Here is a 22,915-nt window from a genome sequence, read left to right as displayed (position 1 = left end):
CTTCAGTTCACTTCTGCCCAATTTGTAGACTCTGCCCTCGGCCCAGAGCCACCCCTGAGCTGGAGATTAGGGGAGAGATGCGTCTCTAGCATTCAGAGCTGAAAATCAGCCCTTTTTGCACGTTCACATGCTAGGCAGTGGTGGAGCTCTTAGCACTATTGTCATTGTATGTTGGTCACCATATGAATTAGCTTGGCTCCTGGGGACTTGCCTAGGAACCTGGCATTGTTTCCACAACATGACACTGAGCAAGTTCCAACCAGGAAACCTAGAAACAGTTTGGAACACCGTTCACAATTTCAGGGACCAGTGGGTTCAGCTTCAAAGCAGTTCTGTTCATCTGTGAGCAGATAACCTAGAACTAACACATTGAAATGGTTATCATACTCCTCAGAGTAAGCAATTTTCAAAGAGGAATTGTGAGTACTGGATAGGAAGGAAGTATAATACTCCATTGTATTCATTCTGGGGCATATGTTTAAAAAAAAACAAAACACCATGGTGTAAAAAAATAAAACCCACTATGGTGTCATTACATAGGCACAACTTGTATAAACATAGGAAATCTAATTTCTGCGGAATTTCATCGCAAGAAATCAGGCCTGGCTCACGTAAAGATACCTTTCAAAATAGAAATATAACACATTTAGTTAAGCTCAGCCTTTTTGTTTTGTTTTGAAAGCTATAAAGAAGTAAACTTAACCCTCTTTATTTTTAGCAGACACCTCTAGGAAACCTTGAACAATGTTCTATTTATAAAACAAAGAGTCTGTTTTCATGCAAACTTGTTTAGTCTCTTGTTGGAGAAAGAGCAGGACCCAGTATCAGAAAAATGAAATGTTTCTTTCTCAGGATTTCTTGAATTCATCAGCAACTCTTTAAGAAACAACAGAACAATTGACCTGGTTTTGTTTTTGACTAATGAGAGATCACCTGGAGATTGATAAATGGTGTTTAATATTCTAAGTAGATCGGAACTGAATGAGTAACATGCTGGTGGGTGAGGGAGTGGAATTTGAAATGAGAATACCGTCTGGCTTTTGTAAGTGTTACGCTGCTGAGTGAGAGACAGCAGACCTAAATAATTCTCTGGTTAAATTATTTCACTATCACATTATATAGAACATTTATAATTTCATCATCCTTCAAGGCATAAAAAAATGAAGAAGAAACCTTGGCTGAGTAAATTCAATGCCTATAAAAGATTCTAGAAACTGAAAACAAGTGACCCAATACAACTAGGATGTCCTGTTAGAATCAGGCTGGTTCCACCCTTCTACTTTGTCATCCTGATCAATAATGATAATAATAAAATCAACATTTATTTAGTGCTTATTATGTGCAGAGCACCCTGCTGAGAACTTTACATGAATTATTTGAATTTTCTCAACAACATATTGATGAAGTAGATACTAGAATTATCTCCATTTTACAGGTGGGCAAACTGAGACTCATAGAGGTGCAGCAGGAGGTGTTAGCACTGTTTCAGACACAATTCAGACTCCAGAGCCTCGCTACTAAAAGGACTACCCCGTTCCTCTCTGAGCCAACAGTGCACACCTGCTCCGTGCCAGAGGCTTGCCGTGGGGTCAGATACTGATTTCCACTCTGCCCTTTTACGATAAAAATCCAAGAAAGCTTGGGAATCTGAGGAGAAACCCATACCGGCCCTGAGCAAAAGAATAGCTAGCAATTTTGTTTTTCTTCACATTTTTTTCCAGTCATTGCTCATCCCAGGAAAAGTTAGCTGTGACCTCATTCAAATGGCCTCTCACCTGGTATATATTTCCATCTGTACACACAATTGTCTGTTTACCTGGCTGCTTCCTCATTCCCTTTTATGCCTGACCTTCCTTTAATACAGAACCTGGTGGGTAGTCATCGTTCAGTTAATGTATGATCAGTGAATGAAAGAACATGCCTACACACAGATTATATGTAGATTCAGACACCGTAGGCTAACTTTTCCAAGCAATATTGTCTTAAGGATTTTCCGTGCTTCTGCCTCGTCTTCATAATTAGTGCTTGCTTACGTAGTATACATATCATTGGATATTCCAATCATGGTCATTTTCTTAACCATTCTTATTTTTATGCAGAGTTTAGGACATATTGGTTTCTAATATTTTGCTCTTATAAATAACATTGTAGTGAATACCTTTGTGCATAGCATTTTTCCTTGCTTTTGCATTATTTTGATGGGCTATAATCCCTAAACAGGGATTACTGAATCATAGTCCAAACATCTATGCAGTCTAGGATAGCACTGTCCAAAATAAATATAACATGAACCACATATGTAATTTAAAATTTTCTGGTAGCCTCATTAAAAAGTTAAAAAAAAAAAAGGGGTGGGGGGAGTTCACTTTAATAATAGATTTTATTTAACCCACTATCTACAAAAGGTTATCATATAAACATGTAATGCATTAAAAATCAGGATATTTTTACATTCCTTTTTTGTATGAAGTATCCAAAATAACATGTGTTTCACGCTTACAGTACATCTCAATTCACACTGGCCACATTTTGAATGGTCGGTAGCCACATAGCAGCTATCGTATCTGGCAGCAAAAGCCTATGTGATAATTAAGTATTCTTAAATGGGTTTTGTTGTTTAAAAACCCAAACCTTAATCTGTCTCACCCCATCCTAACCTCCAATCCCACATGTTGTCTGGATTACTCCCTGGGGCACTTACTCTAAACTCTCTTGCTCTTTTCACTAGTATCAATATTTTCTTGATATCTCTTACATAACAGGCACCATGTTAGAGCTTGGAGAGCCCAGTATACACAGGACATGGCTCACCATGCATGGGGGAAGATAGGCATACTCATAACACAACTTTTGACTCAAGTACTTGTTGGAATGAGGTGGGAAATACGTTAGAACACACACATGCACAGAGACCACTAATAAGGCAGAGTGTGATAAATTACACAAATGACCACCGAACAAAGTGCTGAGGGCATTGGGGAAAGCTTCTTGGGGAAAATATGCGTTGAGCCTGGAGGGCTCAGTAGAATTTTAACAGGCAGGGAGAAGGAAGAACAATTTTGCCTGTGACTATCTAGTTATCCCAACCAGATGGCAGGTTGGGATGGTCTCTCATCGTATTTAGATCTCCCTGGAGGCCTTGCCAGAGCCTTGCAGTGGAAGGTGGTCAGTAATGTTTGCTGAGCCCAATTAATAATATATGATCACCTGGCACACCACGAGCGCGACAACACAGTCTGTCTGCTTGCTTTAACCTCTGAATTGAAGGGGCAGCTTAAGCTTTTCCCTCATTCCTCTGATGGTGTGGACTGCCAGTTTGCAGTCATAGTTTTCTCACTTTACTAAATCGGTCTGGACTGAAACTGGTCGTTGAGAGCCAAAATGGTAGATAAATGGGGCCAACACTTTAACTTGCCTCTGACCTACTTGTCACTTACTCCAGTTCTTCTGAGTGTTTCAAACGGCACAAACAGGCAGCACGGACGTGGCTAGCCAGTGATCGGGGAACGAGAAGACACTTCATCAGAGGGCACTTTCCCTTTAGCTGCAGCTCGCTTCTACGGGCCTTTGTGTGATGACCTAGCGAGTTTCATAGGAATTGTTATCCCCATTGCACAGTTAAGGAAACAGGAGATCATCAAGGCGATGTAGCAAGTAAGCTGGAAAAGCCAAGACTGCACTCGTGTCTTCTGTAGAAACTCCATGTTGTGCTGTCTCATTATCCGAAGCTGGTTCACCTGTAGCTGAATGTCAACACTCGTTGCTTTGAGACAGAGCCACTCAGTTCTTTGGTATCTACACTCTAAATCTGAGAAATGGGGAGAAGGTACACTTTGTGGGGCTACAAAGAAGGTACATTAGGAAACAAAAACCAAAGGGTTGATGATATTCATCTTCATAATGATGATGACTGTAAGAGCCAACATTTACTAGGTGGGTGCAAAAGTAATAGCAGTTTTTGCAATTATTTTTAACCTTTTAAACCACAATTACTTTTGCACCAACCTAATAATTCTTAATACAGGGCAAACACTGCTAAATGCATAATATATATTATCACATTCAGTCATCACAACAAATCTGTGTGGCTGGTATTATTCTCTTCACTTTGTAGATGAGAAATCCGAGATCAGATGGAAGAACTTGCCCAAGGTCACCTTGCCAAGTGGAAAGCAGTCTGAATTTGAACCCAGACCTGTCTCACTGTTAACCTTACATATGTAATCGCTGGACTACAAAATTATGTTCATGCCAACCTCAGCTGTAGGGGACCTCAGACAAGTTATTAAAATTCCTATTTCTGTACACTGGTTTCTCAAAAATTAATACCTTGCCCACTACTTGGGGTTATTGTGAACATGATACTAAATGTGCAAATGATTTGTAATAAGTACTGTGCAGTTATATAATGTTATCTACATTTAAACTAAAATTCCTCAGCAAAATGAAAGATGAACCACCACCAAGAGAATGGTGCCTGGCACACAGCAGGTGCTCTGTAAATTTACTGTGTATTGAATTGTTTGAATGAACACAACACTTCTGGTCCTGAAGACGCTTTTCCGTCCCCACAAATGGTAATGGGGAGGGGAGAGAAAAAAGGCAAATCCTATATCATCTTCCGGAGCAACCGTCTCCCCAAAACCCACCAGTTTCTTCACCCGCTGGAAGAATCTGCTTTGCACCCAAAGAGTAGAGTCTAAGTAGATAATGAATTCTCCAACTCTCTCCTTCTGCACTCAACTTGCATTTGGCTGCATGGAGAGTTTTACGCTGAATAGTTTTTCTTTTGTCTAAATGACATAAAGTCAGTATAGAAAAAGTAGAGGATAGCGACAAATAGAAAGAGGGGGGAAAAAAAAAATCATCCCTAATCATCCTCCCACCCCCAAGATAACCATTCATTCAGCATGTTGGTCTGTTTCTTTTTTTTCTAATCATGTTTTACGTACTTGAATTCATACTGAAATGCAAATTAATACTCTGCTTTTCCACTGACCGTCAAGGAATAGACATTTTCTCATGAAGCTACGAACTCTTCATGAACACTCATTCTTTAACTCAATACAGTTGAAAAAGACTTAAGGGCCTGCTCTGTGCTAGGTGGTGGGGACACAGTGGTGAGCCAGACCGAAGTCACCGAGCTGCCAAACTTCCTTGCTACGTTTAATGAATGGCTGCATAGTATTTTTTTATATACATTTTTAAAAATTATTTTTTTCACTGCATAGCATTTTATTGTCCACTTATCACTTATTCTCTTTGGATCTATCTTTCTGGCAGCAGGCTTTCTTAACAGCACAATCCTCCCCGGCTATATCTGCCTGGTGCCCTAGAATTCAAAATAGTATAAAAAGAAACCCGCATTAGCAACATAAAGGTGTGACAATACAGACTCACACAGACACCTTCTAAACTAAGTTAAACATACTACAATGTTGTTATGCATTCTCCATTTGGGGGCAGAGATTTATTTCATCAGTCCATCCCTGTCTGGTAACATCCATTTTTAAGAGTTCGCTATGTAACAAGACAAAACCTAGTTAATAATCCTGAACCAACCTTTCCTCTTTCTCTTACTCTTTTGGGAAGGTTGAAAAACACTCTCTACCTGCTAAGTTTCTGTGACATGTTTACAGGATAGGGAAGGGGGTGAGGGGGTGCAGGTGTTCTCCACTGAGTTGCCTGAGTACTTGGCAATCGTCCCACCTTCTCCACTGTCCTGTTTGTCCTCTGCTTTGGAGCCAGCCAGGCATGTGACACACGCGGCCCTCACAGGCTCAGTCTTTAGTAGGATATGGTTTTGTGTTCTGTGGTCCTGGCTTCAGCTGAAGAGCCTTTTTAAGGATGTACAAGAGGAAATGAGAGAAGACGCCCCCCTCAGAAGTCCTGCCAAACATGTCATTTGTCACCTCTTGGCCTGGGGGACCATCTTTACTTGGAATTCCTGGGTGAATTCTCATCTCCTTCTGATGTTTCCCAGTTCCCCTAAAATTGGGTTACTTAGAAATGAAGGCTGGAGTTCAGACTTTTGTCCAGAGCAACTTTACCTATGAAATGGTGAGGTGTGGGTTTATCCTGGAAATTGAGTTCAGTTTTATATTCCCAGCACCTGCCTTGCCAGAAAGTGGCTCATAAGAGGCATCCAGGTTGTGTCTGTTGAATGAGTAAATGCCCCCCGAAGTACAGTACTGAGTCCATCCTCGTTGACTTTCAACCCAGTAACTATGCACTTCAGGAAAAAAGGGACTCAGCCTTGCCGTCCAGGTCTCCATAGGGCCAAGCTTAGTGCCTTAGCTTAGAAGCCTTCGATGACAAAAAAGAATGCTGTATACCCATGCAATGGAATATTATTCATTCATAAAAAGGAATGAATTTCTGATACACGCTACAACACGGATGAACCTTGAACACATTATGCTAAGTGAAATAAACCAGACACAAAAGAACAAATATTGTATGAGTCCACTTATATGAAGTACCGAGCATAGTCGTATTGACAGAGACAGAAAGGAGGATGGTGGTTGCCAGGGGCTTGGGAGAGAGGGTGGTGGGGAGCTATTGTTCAATGAATCCGGAGCTTCTATTTGGGATGATGAAAAAGTCCTGGAGATGGATGGTGGTGATGTTTGCACAACCCTGTGCAAATATTGTACTTAATGCCACTGAATTATACACTTAAAATGGTTAGAATGTTAAATTTTATGTTATATATATTTTACCACAGTAAAAGAAATGATTGCAAAAAAAGGGAGGGCGGAAGGAAGGTGAATGCTGCTTTTCTTTGTCTCCTTCTTTCCATCTATTGAGCCTCCCTTTTTCTGTCAAACCTGGATGATGAATGCTGTGGTGTCCCTCTCTGAGGAGTTCTCCCTGCCGGGGGTTGGATATCATTGCAGGTCCCACTGGGAGCTGCTCAGTGCAGGTTCTATCCTCTGGTCAGAGTAGCTCTCATTTCCTCATCCACAGAACAAGAGCCATTTCTGGAAGCACCAGGGCACATCCCTGATCTGCTTCACTTGCCCAACCAGACAGAAGTCCTGCCATGGTCTTTCCTCTGCCCTGTTAGGCTCTTGGCATGATGAATAGGCATAGTCTGTCTCATGTCCCTATGGGAAGGAAATGGATTGAAAATCTTCCCCTTCCTGCTATGAACTTGTTTATAAGATTAAAGGCAGGTATGCTTGGAAGGGCCAGGCAGACACTGTTATTTTTAATAATTCAGGGCACACCAAGTTCAAAAACAGGTCATAGTGATTTTTTTCCCCTTGGTTCCTAAAGCAAACTGCTGACATCATCTCCTTTCCAGCAGGGGAAAGGAAAATGGGTAACAGAGGCTTAATTCTGACACTTGTTCCTTATTAGTTACAAAAAGGGGACACCGTTGGCATGTTTGTAACTGCACTGTGAGATGCCTTGGTTGACGAAGCCCCTGTTCCTAGCTGATGGGCCTCAGGTGACTACCCCAGGTGTGATTTGTTCCTATCCTATCCACAGCATAGAGACGGCACATTATTCACCCAGGCCTGCCCTTTATCAAAACCGTCTCTCTTTTCATCCCAAGGCCCTCATAATGAAAGACCAAGTTACAAAGTCACAGTGACGAGATGGGACTGGACAGCTGGTGCGAGAGAAGCCAGCAGTGCCCTTTGGTGGCAGCTGAGCCTCCCATGGTTCGGGTAGGCAGACTTCCCAGGCAGCTGCACAGGGGTGTAAATCTTGCCCTGAAGTAAGTTGTCCCTCCCTCTCCTAGCGATGTCAGTTGGAGTGCATGTGTCTCTTTGCAGCACAAGGTGTGAAGTTCCTCCCTGGGCTAATGCAAGACATCTTTTTAATTGCGTGGAGGAGTAACTTCCAGGCTGCCAAGTGGAGGGACTTGGGGAGAGAAGGCTGGCTTCTTAAACAAACTCCAGAGCTAGGAAGAGAAAAGGAGGCAAGGAGGGGAGTAGGGCAGGTGTCTGCCTTTCATCTGGATATTCAGGATGACACATCTGGTGCCAGGGAAACCGCTATTTCTAACTGACGGGAAGCTTTGCAGTCAAGGGAGGCCTGAGCTGTCAGGTGAGCTAGAGATCAAGAATTATCATGACAGCTTCATGGCATGTGAAAGGCGCTATGAAGTGCGGTATGATTTTAACCAGCGGTGGTTAAATTAGCTTCTCTTGGACCTGGTCTGATGTGCAGGTAGGGAGGGGCCAATGGCAGCTGGGAGTGCCAGGCCTGGAGAAGTTTGCAATTCTGAAGTGCCACCATTTAGAAAAGAAAGTATATGGGAAAACTAGCTCCCAGATTCTGAGTTTTGCTTAATGGAGGTGCCAGGCCGCAGCGATGTCGTTAATAAGTAGCTTGTCAGTTCCTCCACTGAACCTCTCTAAGCCCCTATTATAAATATTCCAAGGACCCAAAGTAACCTTCTTTGAACTTCCCCCAATTTAAGATCCTGTCAAAATCTAACCACCTGTACTAGCCGGCTAAGCAGCCTTGACTAACCATTTTGTCTGTGCGCTCACATTCCACGGGATTGTCTATGCAAGACTGAGCGAGCCAGCAAGCCATCGAGTGAGTGCTTTGCTGAAAACTTCCACTCGAAAGGGAACTGAGGAAATGCGTTTTAATGAGTGATCAGCAGGAGGAATCCAGCCATCTAGTAAGGCTTGCCTGTCCGTTGGGGACTTCTCAAAAGTCTGGAGCTGGAAGGTCTATGATTTGATGAGCTGCAGCTCGGGAAATTCTAGACAGAAAAAAGTAACATGAGCAGCTGTGTGTGTGTGTGTGTGTGTGTGTGTGTGTGTATACACGTGTACGTACGTATATGTATACTGTTTACATATCGTATATAAATTACAAGCTGCACATTTAAGGCTTTGTGGCACTACTCTGCCACTAGTTGTACGTCCATTATCTCACTTTATCCCCAGAGACAGATACTCTGTGTTTCTATTTGAAAGATGAGAAGACTGAGGCTCAGAGAAGCCAGTAAGGAGCAGACCTGGGAGTTGAACGTGGGTCTGTTTGACTCCATGATCCATGTTCATACCCACTGCCTCCAAAACAAGGATGGCTAACTTTTACAGAACCTCCAGGTTCTCACAGCTGTAAGTGGCATGGCCAACCCACCAGCTCTTACGTCTGGATGCTATGTGAACCCTTGCATTTTACCCTTCACAGCTTCTGGGCGGAATTCCAGTGGATCCCACCCAGGGCTTCCAAGCCCTAATCACTACAGAGACACCTAGGAAAATGTAATAATAAGAATCCCAAGTCTTTGTGATATAGGCTGCCCAGGACCCGCCTGTCCATGGAGAATTTGTTAGCACTGACCAACACCAGGGCTGTGAACCTGAGCCGCCCACCTGAGATGAATAAGTACCAACTTCTCGCTTCAAATCCTGCTTTCCTGGGGCGTGCCCAGCCCCCACTGAAGTTGGTAGGGGAGTAAACAGCCATTCAGCTGTCCGAGCTCCAGATTTATGGGCCGGCAGCTCCCTTCTGCCTGCACCACAGCACTGTGTACTGCAAACACGGATGACCTTTGCTGCGATCTCATCTCAACCTGCTTCCATCTAGCAAACCTGTTTTGTATTGACATTGTTTGAAATGAGTTCTGCCTATGTTAACTCCCTTAGTGCCTGCTCCTGGACTCTCAGCCTGGAGAGGCCAAGTGTCTCTAATTCTGAGAGCAAGGGGGAGGGCACCTTGAAAACATCCCCAGCTTGTGTCTGAGTCTTCTCTCCAATGGCTTCACACAGCTGAAATGCTTCCCTTCCTTCCAGGGTTTTCTAACCCCTCTCTATGAGGGGACGGGTTATGGGCTGATTGGCAATAGGGTGCTTTGTGGGACATTTTCTTACAAGTGGGTTCCCATGTGGTCTTTGTTAGTCACAGCTAATTATTAAGTCCTTGGCTGAGGCAATAAACATTGTTCCCTTGGATTCCTCTCTCCTCCTGTCCCCCTTCGCCCTCCATTGCTACAGAACAAAACCCATTGTGGGGCTCTGGAGGTTGACTCTGCACATAGTTTCCAGTGAACCCCTGATGGGCTCACTGCTGGGGTTTCGTGTTTCAGGTTGAAACCCAACTGGATAAAGCATTCTTCATTAATGCTGACACATTCTGTCTCTGCTCTGTGTAGTTGTTTCTCCCACCCTGGATTTAGCCCGTTGTAGGCAATTTCAGGAATTCACTGAAAGCAATTCACAGCATTTGCCAGACCATTGGTAGTCTGCACAGAATTCTAGAATGTTAGGATTTCTAGATCCTAGAAATAGCATCATGTGCCAGGTTTTGCCAGCTGTGCTCAGATGTGTAGGTCTGAAAGGAGAAGGGGGCTGAGTGAGCGAGCAGGTTCAAAGCCCCTTCTTCCCTGCCCCCTGGCAAGAGCGCCCCTGCATAAGATTTCTGCAATCTAAAAACAGTCCTGAAATCCAGTAACCGAACCCATCCACTCAATCATTTCTTAGAGGAGAAAACTGGCCCACTGCCAGGGGAGGGTCTTTCTCTTATTTAAGGTCCACCTGAGTTAATGAATTGATGCCAGAATGAGAATCAGGATATGGGTCTCCTAACTTCTGTATACCCCATTGATTATGCCAGGCTGGGATAATTCTGAAACACTCCCCTGGGCTGCTTTTCCCATTGCCTGGCCACTATCTTGTGGAAAAGGCCTTACTGAGAGGATCCATAGGAACAGAAAATATCGCAGAAAACAACATTGTGGAAGTCACACTCCATTTTGACTAAGGGCCACCTCGGTACACAGTGCCACGGCGCCCTCTGGAGTTGTGCAAAGCAGACCTTAAGGGACTGCGTGGAGCAGCCCTGTCTTGACTTTATGTATGTGAGAGCCCAAACCAACATTGGGCAAGAAGGTTTTAGTTCTGCATTGTGCAAGGAAAAAGCATAAGCTTTGGGGCAAGAAGATCTGGGCTCAAATCTGGGCTTACCAGTCCTGGGAACATCGGCAAGTAAGTTGATACCACTCACCTTCAACCGCCAACTTTTTTTTAAATTATTTTTTAATCAAAATATAGAGCTGGTAATACCTAGCCCAAGAATTGTCGTGAGAAATGAAACTTAATAGTCTATGCAAAACTACTATGGCAGGCATATCAGGGATTTGATGAATGTTCCTTTCCCTATAACTGAACCTGTTGCTCTGATACACATACAGGTTTAAATCACAATAAAAACCAGGCATTTTTAAAGTTTACCCTTCACTTGGAAAGTTCTGGATTTTGTCACAAGCTTAACATTAACCAAATGAAATTTGGGGCATCTGTAGAGCACGGGCCTGTCTTAATCTTTTACAGAGCACATATAAAACTGAGCATTTCCTGGAGGCACAGGGCTGTGGGTTTCTAAGAGAAAATTCTTCGAGGGAAAACTGGAAAGACGAAAAAAAAAAAAAAAAAAAAGAAAATCAAGTCTTATTTCTTTGACTCAAGGAGCCTGAGAGATGTCCTGGGGATTCAGAGTCCTCAGACAGACTCTGGCGCAGTGAAATCAGAGCCCTTCATTGTACCAACTACTTGGGTGTGCTTGGGACTCTTTCAAACACTACTTTATTTGCCATTCAGTCAGGAACCATGGGCCCAGAAGCTTGTTTTCAAAATCTAGGAAAACAGATGTTTTTGCTTATTTTTCTCTCTCTCCTGCCAAAATGCTCACTGAGTTTTCATTGGGTTCTGCATTTGTTTTTTATTGTTTTTTTTTTTTTTTCCTTTTTTTATTTTTAAGACAAACCTTGGGAAAGGATCATTGTAAAATGAAGGGGAAGGATGGACATCTCAAACTGGGAAAGCGCTGTGATAAACTCTCATGAAAATGTTTAAGATTCTGAAGGCAGGGAGGCCTAGGAGATAAGAGAGAGTGAGATTGGCTAATTGAGCTCTGAAAGGACCTACTTGGCATTATCCCCATGACTGCCTGGTGCCCCCGTGGCAGACTGAGATGAGGAAACCAAAAGTGTTGCATCTAGCTGACCGAGGCACTATGGCTGTGGGACAGCTGTGTTGATTAAACATACGTTGTGTACCAAGTGAGACCAGTACCACTCACAGCCCCTGCCTTTTATAGCCAGCTCAACCATTTTAGGAACTGTATTAGTTTTCTATTGCTACTGTAACAAATCACCACAGACTTAGTGGCTTAACAACAACACATATTTATTACCTTCTAATCTGTCGGTCAGAAGTCTGACAGGGGTGTCACTAGGCTAAAGTCCAGCTGTCAGCAGGGCATCATTCCTTTCTGGTGGCTCTGTGGGAGAATTCCTTTTCTTTCCTTATCTTTCCCAGCTTCTAGGGGCAGCCCACATTCTTTGGCTTGCATTCTTCTTCCTTCACCTTCAAAGCCAGCAACAGCAGGTTGAGTTCTTATGTTGCATCATTCCAATCTCCTGTTTCCCTCCTCCACTTTCAGGGACACTTGCGGTTACATTGGGTCCACCTACGTAATCCACGATAATCTCCCAAGTTTAAGGTCAGCTGATTAGCTCCCGAACTCCATGGCAACCTTAATTCCCCTTTGCCATGTAAGCTAATATATTTACAGGTTCCAAGAATCAGGACATAAATATCTGTGGTGGGAGGAGATTATTACCTACCATAGGTACGGAGGTAATTTCTACACTAAATGTAATAATTGTATATATTAGGATTCTTTCAGCTGCAAGAAGCAGGATTGAATTCAAGCTAATAAAAAGAAAAGGATTTTTCTGGCTTATGTATGGAAGGAAAATGTGATTGGCTTTGGGCCCCACTGAATCCCTACGTCCAACAGGGTCATCAGGGCACTCTGGTTTTTTAGCTTGGCTTTCTTTGTGCTGGTTTGATTTTCAAGCCCAGGCTATCTGCATCGTGGCTAAGATAGCTCCCAGGCAATTCCAAGCTAACATAGTTCTTAAGAGTCAGGTTCCCAGAGAGGAAACCATGACTTCTTTTTCTATAGCACCAGCAAAATCCCGAGCGTGACTCTCATTGGCCTAATTTGGGTCATATGTACCTCCCTAGACCAATCACTGTCCAGGGAGAGGCAATACATCCTTCATTCTAGAGCAGGGAAGAGTTAGGCTTACCAGAGCCCATGTATGGAGTTGGAGAGGGAAAGATTCCCCAGAGGAAATTCAGATGCCATTACCAAAAGAAAGGGGAAGAGCTGAGCAGGCAAAAACCACTGATGTCCATTCCACCATCTTCTTGCTCAGTTTCAGAACCATGCAATTGCTATATCATTCCAGTTCAGAACTCATTTGGTTTCAAGCAACAAGATACTCAAACCTGAAAGAGTACAGAAGGGACTCACCCAGGGCAAGCAAGTTATAAGTTAATTCAAGTAGTATATAAGAATTGCTTGGTGGTTAAAAAGTATGAGTTTTGGAACCAGACTGCTTGAGTTTATATCCAATTCATTAGTTGTGTTTATTTGACCTCTCTGTGCCTCAGTTTACTCATCTGTAAAATGGGGTTAATAACAGCACCTACTTCATGAGCTTGTTGTGAGGTTTAAATGTGTTAGTACAAGGAGAGTGCTTAGAATAGTACTTTGACATAGAGTAAATAGTCAATAAATAATAGCTTTAATAATAATTATTGTTAATATATTACCATTGTTATCATAAATGGTTAGGAACCAAGTCAGATACTTGGTTTCTCTTTTTCTAGTTGGGGCTACACAGTCTTATATCTGGAACTTTCTCTTCTCTCAAACTTCAGTGAGAACTGAGGCTCTCATCTGTAATGTGGATTTTCACATGGCTTTCGTTGCCATCCTTTCAGCTCTGACCTTACCTATATGTGTCCACCACCACATGAATGCTGGGTCAGCGTTTCTGAGTTCAGTCTTCAGATAATCTGATTAGTCTGGCCCATGCTTGGCTTTGTACAAGAATGCACCCTGTTTGATTAGCTGTGACTAACCAGGTGACCTTGTACACATGCTTACCTCTTTCAGTAGCCACGGAAGGGGCAGCTTACGTTGAAGGGGAAAGTTAGGCTAAACTGGAAAAGGGAGCAACGTGTCTTTTACATGTACGCCTTAGCAAATTGGAATTTTCCTACAGAACAAAAGAATCAGTTTCAAAAACTGATGGTTATAACTAGATGTTTGGGAATAGGACGTCATTGGGAACTTCTTTGTTCTAATATGCTTCAGCCTGTAGAGAAAAATTGATCGTGCCCCCGTTATTATAAATAGTAGAGACATTTTCAACTCCAATTAGAAATGCACATTGGATGGACAAAGTCCCCATAGCATTGATCTCAGAACCTCATTCCTGGAGCAGAAGTTCCTGAGAGAGTGGAATGCTTATATTCACTGTCAGGAGAGTGGATTCCAGAGTTACCTGGGATGTCCCCAGATAGCTTCCCTTCGGTGACAGGAGGAAAATTCCACATTGGCTTTTTGTTGACTCCTGCCTTCTAACCTTTCAGAGCCCCCGTGTTTCTTTGCGCATTCTCCATCCAGGGTATTCTCCCTGTACAGAGATTTCTGCCTTCAGGACACTTGTCCTTTTCTCCAAGGCCTTTAGTAAGAATCTTTCTGGTGAAGTAGCTCCACAGTGATGGGGAGGAAGAAGAAGTACCGATGGAATTTCTCAGCTCTGAGGCCCTCCAGGAAGGGTGGAAATGCTTTGGATCCGGGCTGGGCATCTTAGGAAACACTGAGGTTTGGGGGAAGACGAAGCATTGTTAAGAGTTTGATAGAAGTCTGCTGGGAAAGTCTCCACTGCAAAGGCTCTTGTGCCCCTTTCTAGCTGAACAATTCACAGGCTCCACATGTGCTTTCAAGTGGGTTGGTTTTGAAGCAGTCAACAAAAAAGCATCCTGCTGCCAGGACCAGTCATCAAAAAGAGCAAAGAGAGCCATGCAAACTGTGGGGGAATGTGCCAGAGAGAAATATTGCAGAGCAGAAACGAGGCGCTGCTGGCCTGATACCGTGTGCCTTATCTCCCCCAAAGGACCCCGTGGTTTAATGGCTGGGGCTTTAACCTACCCAGAGGTCAGTCTCTGCTGGACAAGTGGAACCTCATCCCTGAGGGCATCGACATTCTCATGACACACGGACCTCCTCTAGGTAAGTAAAGTAAAGGTTGTCCTTTTGTCATGCAAGATGCCTTTTTTCCCAAGCACAATGAATAAATGCTTCAGGAACATAATCATTTTTCTTAAAAAAAAAAAAAAAAAAGAATAACAAAAAGAAAAGTGTCAATGTCTTTAAAGAAACCCAGTATGATAATTAAACTCAGCAGTTCTGCTGGGCTTACAGGTGTTCTTGAAATTAAATTTTTTTATTTAGTCAAGTCAGGGAAAATCAAATGAGTATGGAGCACCACAGTCCTTTGAGCTTATAATTTATTTTAAAAACTGTGCTCACTTTGGAGGAAGGGGTTGGGGGATGGGGTAGGGACTGGCAGGGAGACAGGGACCTCCCAATCATAGGGCGTTTGCACGGCAGTGAAATTATGGAAACTTTTGTTCAAAGGAGCAAACTTTCCTCTTTTATATAACAGAGGAACCTGGGAGAGCTTTAAAGTTTAACATTTGTGCTGATTATACAAGAAAAGGATTTTTTTTTTTTTTTTTGAGCTAAGGTGTTAAATAAGGACTTAGGTTGAATGTTACTTAAAGGTACTTATCCTATAGAATACATTGAGCCTGCAACCAGGGTAAGATTACCAGTGTGCTGCAAAGCTACCTTTAGTTACCCAGGTTATGGGTCTAAAGATGATTATGACTTACATAATTATCTTGTAATTATGCATGAGCTTCTTAGTGGTTTGGCTTTGCCATAAAACATTTTCCAAACATGACTACCACCTTGATCCCCCATCTACTCAATATCTATTATGCCAGGACTCTCCCTTGACTAAAGTGTATTTAGAAAATTCAGATGTTTAACTTTTAGGAGAGTTTCTCTCTCTCTGTCTCTCTAAGTTGTGAAAAAAAGCAAACAAACAAAAAAACACGTACCATGAACTCTACCCTCTTAACAAAATTTTAAATTGTACCGTGATTGTCTTGATTTGGGAGGCGGGGGGGTGGAAACACTTAATACAAAAATAAATGATTTTCACTTTTTTTCCCCCTCTGGTTTGGGATTTTTTTTTTTTTAATTTTATTTTATTAAATTTATTGGGGTGACAATTGTTAGTAAAATTACATAGATTTCAGGTGCACAATTCTGTATTACATCATCTATAAATCCCATTGTGTGTTCAGCACCCAGAGTCAGTTCTCCTTCCATCACCATATATTCGATCCCCCTTACCCTCATCTCCCACCCCCCACCCCCCACCCCCCTTACCCTCTGGCAACCACTAAACTATTGTCTGTGTCTATGAGTTTCTGTTATCCATGACACTCCTCCTGTCAGCTTGAAAAATAAAAAAATCTAAGCTGCATACCCTAATGTGAATTTAATCTGTGTAGATACTGCTGCTTTCCTGCTCTCACAAGGGAAGTGCTGTGTGTTTCACAAAAAAACAGCGAAAGGGAGGACTAGGGCATGAGCAGAATTACCCAGTGAGATCATCCAGAGGTAACATCCCAGCCCACTTGATGGTTTCCCTGAGCAACCTGGTTGGTTGAAGGTATATGATTCCCCTTAATCTGTTTACTGTAAAGGATTTGGACATCCTCAGATAGAAACATTTACATGCCTGAAGTACTATTTGGAATATAACTTTGGACAGATCAGTTGATTCACAGATTTATCAAGTCATTAATTTTGGCACAGAAGCAAGTGGCAGTAATAGTAAGTCTGATTCTAGCCTCCAAAGAATTCAGACACCCCAGGAATTCTTACTAGGGAGGCTACCATCCGTCTCTTTGTAGTAAAGATGGAATAGTCCAGAGATGGGCTGTGCAGAGAGCAGAGTAAGATCTGCACCAAGGGGTTCCAAAGTCAAAGGTCAGGCAAAGTTTTCATAAGGTGAAATTGAATCTTAAATCAGTCGAGTTATCAGGATTCTTGTGAAAATGCTGGATTGGGACGTCGGGGGAGAAGTGGGGATTGGCCTTGAATTTTTTTCCTGCTGGGAAGGGAAAGCCATCTCACCATGGGACGTTACTATTACGGTTTGAGCAAAATGCTTTCTCAGGTGATTGTATATGAAATATGTTACCCCTTCAAGAAAAGCATGTCCACGAGGGAATATGCCAATCACTGTGAATGAAGGACTTTCTTCTCTAGTTAACAAAGTTTTAAAAACCCTGGTTGGATTTTTATAGGGCCCCTACTTTCATCCGATGTTCTTCCCAGACTCTCTGGCCACTCTCCACACCCCAGGTAACATGTCTTTACAGAGATGCTAAATCTCTGTTTCTGCAGTTTCGCCAAAGTGGAATAAACTTGTCTGTCCCTTTCTACCTGATCATTTCTAGATAGTAGAACTCACCTAATGGAGCTATGGAATGGGTTGCCACAGATTATGATTTAGCCTTTCATCCCACCTGCCTTCTTCACACCTCATCTTGCTGAGGTGTATGGATTTCATTTCAGACCATAATCATCCAGATAGCTGACTTTTGCCATAATTGATGTCAGTTTTTATGGATTTTCTGCATTAAGCGTAGAACTAAGTGGCTTTTACATAACGATAGTCAATTAGCCCCAGCTTGCTGCATGCCACCACAAGGTCACCATTGTTACCTATGGCTAGAGGAGAGACTGGAGGACAAACTTGGCGTTTCCAAGCTTCGGTCAGTGGGAACCTCCTTGGGTTAAGAGTTGATGTAGCTAAAGAGAGCAAGGCATCTTGTGGCCAGTTTGCAGGCAGCCCCTCCTACACCTTCTTCTCTGAATTATCTGAGAAGTAAACTGCTATAAGAAAGATATAATAAAAAAGGAAAGTAACTGAATTGAGACAGAAAGAGATATTATGGGACTGCCAGGAATAAATGTCATTGGGTCCATGAAGAAGATTTGAAACCAGTGGCTGAATAAATCAAATCCCTTATAGAAAAAAAAAATGTTAATTAACAGGAAGAAAAAAAATGGAAACCAAAAAAAAAAAAAATTTTTTTTTTCCAAGAACCTAAAGAAGACAAAGTGACGAGTGAAAAGTTCCTTAAAAGCCATTGTGAGCTTTAATGGAGAGGCTAGGATTACAGATAATGTAATAAACCTTCTGTGAGTTATGGCTTCCTGAAAGTCTAAATGAAACCTTACCTGCAGAAAGAAAATTAAGAGTATTGATTGCATTTTACCCTTAGGTTTTCGAGACTGGGTTCCAAAGGAGCTTCAAAGAGTGGGCTGCGTGGAGCTTTTAAACACAGTCCAGAGGCGAGTCCGGCCCAAGCTCCATGTGTTTGGTGGCATTCATGAAGGTAAGACCAGAAAAAAGGAGCTCAGGACATGCTGTGTCATTATCTATGACCTCATTCCATATTGGGGACCCTAGCTACACTGGGAATAACAAGAGCTGTGGTTTTCAAACTCATTTTTACCAGAGAACACTTTTAACAGATAAAATGTTAGGAGAAACACCTGTATATAAAGCTAATACTAAATTATTTTATATGGAGCTGTTCTCTTTTAAGCAGAGTGGGGTGGGAGTAGGAACCAGGCGTACCTTACAGAAAACCCAGCACTCCCCTCCAGGCGGCGTCTGGAATCTTAGCGCTCTGATGAGGAATGTTTGATAACCACTGCTATAGAACAGCCCTGAAGTATTAAAACACAAATTTTCTCTTAGAGAATCAGAAGAAAATGGCTTGGCTATTAGACTAAATAACTTCTATGACCTCTTTCTACCTGTAAATATTGTATTTCATATGACATGTACATAAACATACAGGAAGACAAGACATTCTTCAAAAAAATAACTTTGGACATGAAATGAAAGATTATATATATATATATACAGAAATGGCAGGAACTTGCACGTTTGCAGGTAGACATTTTTTTTTTTTACTAATTCAGGAAACCATTTCAGACTTCTCAGAAATCATTAGCACTATTAGCACTGGCTGAGGTTAAACAGAATAATTAAATCTCCCCTGAATGGTTCAGTTGATGTTTTCTGCCTTTCAAAGTAAGCTGGAGCCAAGTTCACAGAACCTGAAAGTCTCCCAGGAACCTTGAGGGCTCTACGTTCCTCCCATTTGCAAACCAGGGAGAGCTGGGCCTTTGGACAGACTCAGAGCCTTCTTTCAGCAGGCCTTAGATTTTCTGGCCCTGCCGGACTCTCCCAGTTAGATTTTTGCGTGCGGTAGGGACGTCTATGTAGGCAGCCAATATATTCTCTCCAGCTCCCGCTTACAGCTGTTTTCTGAAGTTATTTATGAATCTGCAGTTGAGGTGTTTAGGCCTATGTACCTGACGACGAAGCAAAAAAAAAACAAAACAGGGTTTGCTTTTCAAAGCCCACAAATCCAGTGGCTTCCTGGTTAGGCGGGTAACAAAGAGCATATTGAAAATCATTCCACTGAGGCCAGAGAAAGCTTGCTCCAAGTGCAGGCATCAGCTGAGTGGATGGATGGAAAGCAGGGGTGTAGCTCCCCCAGACTGGATGTCATCCTGCCCTGACTTTAAGCTGTATTCCCTGAAAAGGAAAGCACTTCTCTAAGGTATGATACAGGATTTGGGAAGGGAGGAATGGGAACTCATGTCTAAATAGCATTTCTAGGGACAGTATTCAGGTTTGAATTCCTGTGTCATGTCTACCAGTTTATATTTCATCTTTTTTTTTTAAATCATTAATTAGGTTTAAACAAGCCAGACAATTGGGGAAATTCCACTGAAGTCCCACAATAATAAACTTGCTTAAAAGGGAGGAGATCATATTCAAATAAACTTGTCTCAATTTTATTCGCTTAAGACAGCTGAAGAGGGCAGAGAGAGGGCAAATACTAACCTCCTGATGGAGAGAGATAACAAGACTTTATGACCCCAGAACTAAACAGTGCACATTTTAAATGCCTCTTTTCTTTCCTTAAGAGATTTTTCCATTGACCCTCATTAAGCTCTCCACAGGCTTACTTGGAGAAATTTTAGCAAATGGAAGGGAAAAAAGAAAAATCTCGTCAGTTATTTCTATAAGTCCTGGTAATCTTATTTTTTCACGGGCATATTTTCTATGCTGTTAGAGCCTGATACCAACATAGAATTACAAACTTAATTGCAGAGATTACAAGGGAAATATAAAGTATCCAGGGAAATGTGCAAATTTGCAAACATGCTGAAAATTTCAACATATTAAAAATTATAAAAAGATCATACATACCAAAGACCCAGAGAAACTTTCTTAGCTTTCTTCCAATAGGTCCCAAGAGATTTATACTGCATATGGGAAGTGTTTTTGCTTGATCCAGTGTCCAGGTAAGCGTAGGAAGCAGTGTCCTATGGTGATGTTTCTCCAAATCACTTGGACGTTTGATTACCTGACTTTTTTGAATGAAATGGAATTCAGCATCAAAGCCACGCAGTTCAAGTAAGATGAGATCACTTACTGCTAATTTTCATTGAGGCAGTTTCGAGATTATTTCATACATAAGGAAGCCGAGCATCCATTTTTCCAGATGCCCAATGCAATACTCTTTCCTTCCTCACCTATCCTGAAGTTTATTGGTGGTTTTGATGTATGTGTCCCTGAGGAGTTTATGTTACTCATTCAGTCCCCCAGAACTCAACAGTTAACAGAGGGCTTCGAAATGAAATCATATTTTAAAAAGAAGGAATTTTTTTTTAATATCCTCACTAGAAAAAACATTACAGCCTTTCTCTGACAAATCTAGTATTTAAATAAGGAAAAATAATCGATTTTCTTGGAAGCAGAGGATTCTCCCTTTAAAGAAATAAAATTGGGAGGCAGCTTCTGAAAGCTGTTATATCTGGGGAGGCGCCATTGAATTTCATCTCACTACCCACTGACAGAGACTTTCTTTGTTTGTTTGTTTTCCTTGCTGGATGGCCCTGCACTGAGTCACTATTTGTATATATTACAGTAAGCGTGACACTTTCTCCCCACAGGTTACGGCATTATGACCGACGGTTACACAACGTACATCAATGCCTCAACGTGTACAGTCAGCTTTCAACCGACCAACCCTCCAATTATATTTGACCTTCCAAACCCACAGGGTTCCTGAAGCTCTAAATGCCCCATTGGAATGTGAGGGAAGGTCTATAAACTGCCATTTTTCTAATTATAAACTTACATTCTCTTACTTGTTTATTTCCAAATCCTGTGTCTTTTTGTAAATTGATGGAACACAAATGATGCTCGAGGTTGTGCTTCTTCTTTATTATTATTATTATTTTTTTTTAATGGGGCATCCATTTGAAATCAGAGGAGCATTGTGAATTTGTAAAATGACTTCTGTTTTCTCAAAGGCCACGCCATTGTAAATTGTTAGTGTTCGCCAAAGGACAGCCAAGCTTTCTTTATAAAAGGTGATAAAAGTCTTATTTTAATGTGCTTTAAGCTGGAAGAAAAGGAAAAAAAGAAACAGGTAGGCAGTGTTTTAAAAACCACCCAGATTTGCACAACTGTTTTAAGAGTTTTGTTTGAACTATTTTAGTTTTTGATGTTTTGTTGTTCTCTTGGTAATGCTTCTTTTTTGCAGATGTGGCCCGGATTTATAGTAATCTTTTCAACAAAAGTAGGCGTGGAAAAAGACTTCCCTTCACACTCTCACTATAAAGAAAGTTGTGTCAAGGGAAGAAAATGGCCCTCATTTAAAGGATGGCTTAGCTAGTGAGATCTATATTGTGGTTCTACAAGGTCTCATTGTTTGTTTGTTTCTTTTAAATTATTTTAGCTTTAAAAATATGGAAATGGAATCTGTCAAGAGCAGGTATTTCATGCAGTTAAAAAAAATGAGTGTGCAGACTCCTTTTCAATATGGGTTTATATATATAAATATTTTTTTGTGTATTATGACTAAGTTAGGAGTTTAATATTGCCAAGGACTGTACAGCTGCAAAGGGATGCTGTACAGCAGGACATCAGACGTCCAAAGGAGCTGACACATTTTCTCAGAACTCAAGGTCTTAAAGAGCTTGAGTTAAATCTAGGTACAGTTACAGGCGTGTATAGACTTAAATGGATGCAATGGAAGCTAACTAAAATAAGACTTAGGTGTCCTTTATATTTAAATACCCTGAATTGTCTTCTTACTTCCTGTCCCTCCCCCCATTTTGCACTGTGTGTCGATGCAATCTCCGCTAGCACAAAATATTGTCGCTAATAGTCATTTCTGTTTTCCCATTGTAAATGCTGTTGAGCTTTATTCTATTTTATGTTATCTTGTTAATGAAATTTAGGAAAGCAGTTGTTTCTTTAAATTTATTGTGATATTCTATATCTAGCGGCCTTTATATGCAAATAAAATTGCAAGATTTTTAAACCCGTGCTGTTTGGAGGGTTGGCTGTTGGAAGGATGGTGATTTAGCCCTGGGGAAGGGGGTAGTTTATTCATATGCAACATCAGTACTCCTTTTCAGAAGAATTAGAATAAGTGACATTTTTCTCTAATTTTCAATAATTTTTTATTACCCACCATTCACGGGCTGGCAGGTAGATTGATAAGGCACTCAGTGTACTCTTTCCTTCCATCCCGCTGTCATCTATCTTGCCATAGATTTCAGAGGGTGAAGATTTCATCTTTGGCCATTGTCATTTCTAGAGAAACAGAGAGACCAGGCAGTGGAGGCTGGAGGCTCTGTTGTGGACATGTGAGTGGCAGTGAGAAGGCGAACCAGTGGGTAACAGAGCAAACACTACACAGTCTCATTTGTCCCCAGGAGCAGTTACCATCTCCCCATCACTGTTATTGTTTTTTTTAAAATGATTGCGCCACTAAAATCCTGTGGCAGCTGGGAGGCGGCAGGCAGTGGGATGGGGAAAACTGTATTAAGTCTTTTGTATTTTCTCTGGAAGAGCCATTGAAGAAAAGCAGCATGATCTTGAACT

General features: G+C 41.8%; 1 protein-coding gene across 6 annotated transcripts in view; it reads left to right on the top strand.

Moving 5' to 3' along the window:
- Window positions 1-22,349, top strand: part of MPPED2 (metallophosphoesterase domain containing 2) — a 161,993-nt gene extending 139,644 nt beyond the window's left edge. For all 6 annotated transcript variants that reach the window (XM_019738618.2, XM_019738616.2, XM_074336162.1 and 3 more), the window contains exons 5-7: window positions 14,957-15,072; window positions 18,213-18,326; window positions 20,971-22,349. In XM_019738618.2, the coding sequence (XP_019594177.1) occupies window positions 14,957-15,072; window positions 18,213-18,326; window positions 20,971-21,089 (349 nt within the window). In that variant the 3' untranslated portion in view covers window positions 21,090-22,349. The remainder of the gene's footprint in view (window positions 1-14,956; window positions 15,073-18,212; window positions 18,327-20,970) is intronic.
- Window positions 22,350-22,915: the final 566 nt, after the last annotated feature.

Source organism: Rhinolophus sinicus, linkage group LG06 (genome assembly GCF_036562045.2).
Source record: "Rhinolophus sinicus isolate RSC01 linkage group LG06, ASM3656204v1, whole genome shotgun sequence".
NCBI lineage: Eukaryota > Metazoa > Chordata > Mammalia > Chiroptera > Rhinolophidae > Rhinolophus > Rhinolophus sinicus.
Note: the sequence above shows the minus strand (reverse complement) of the source record. Positions and strands in the feature narration are given on the sequence as shown.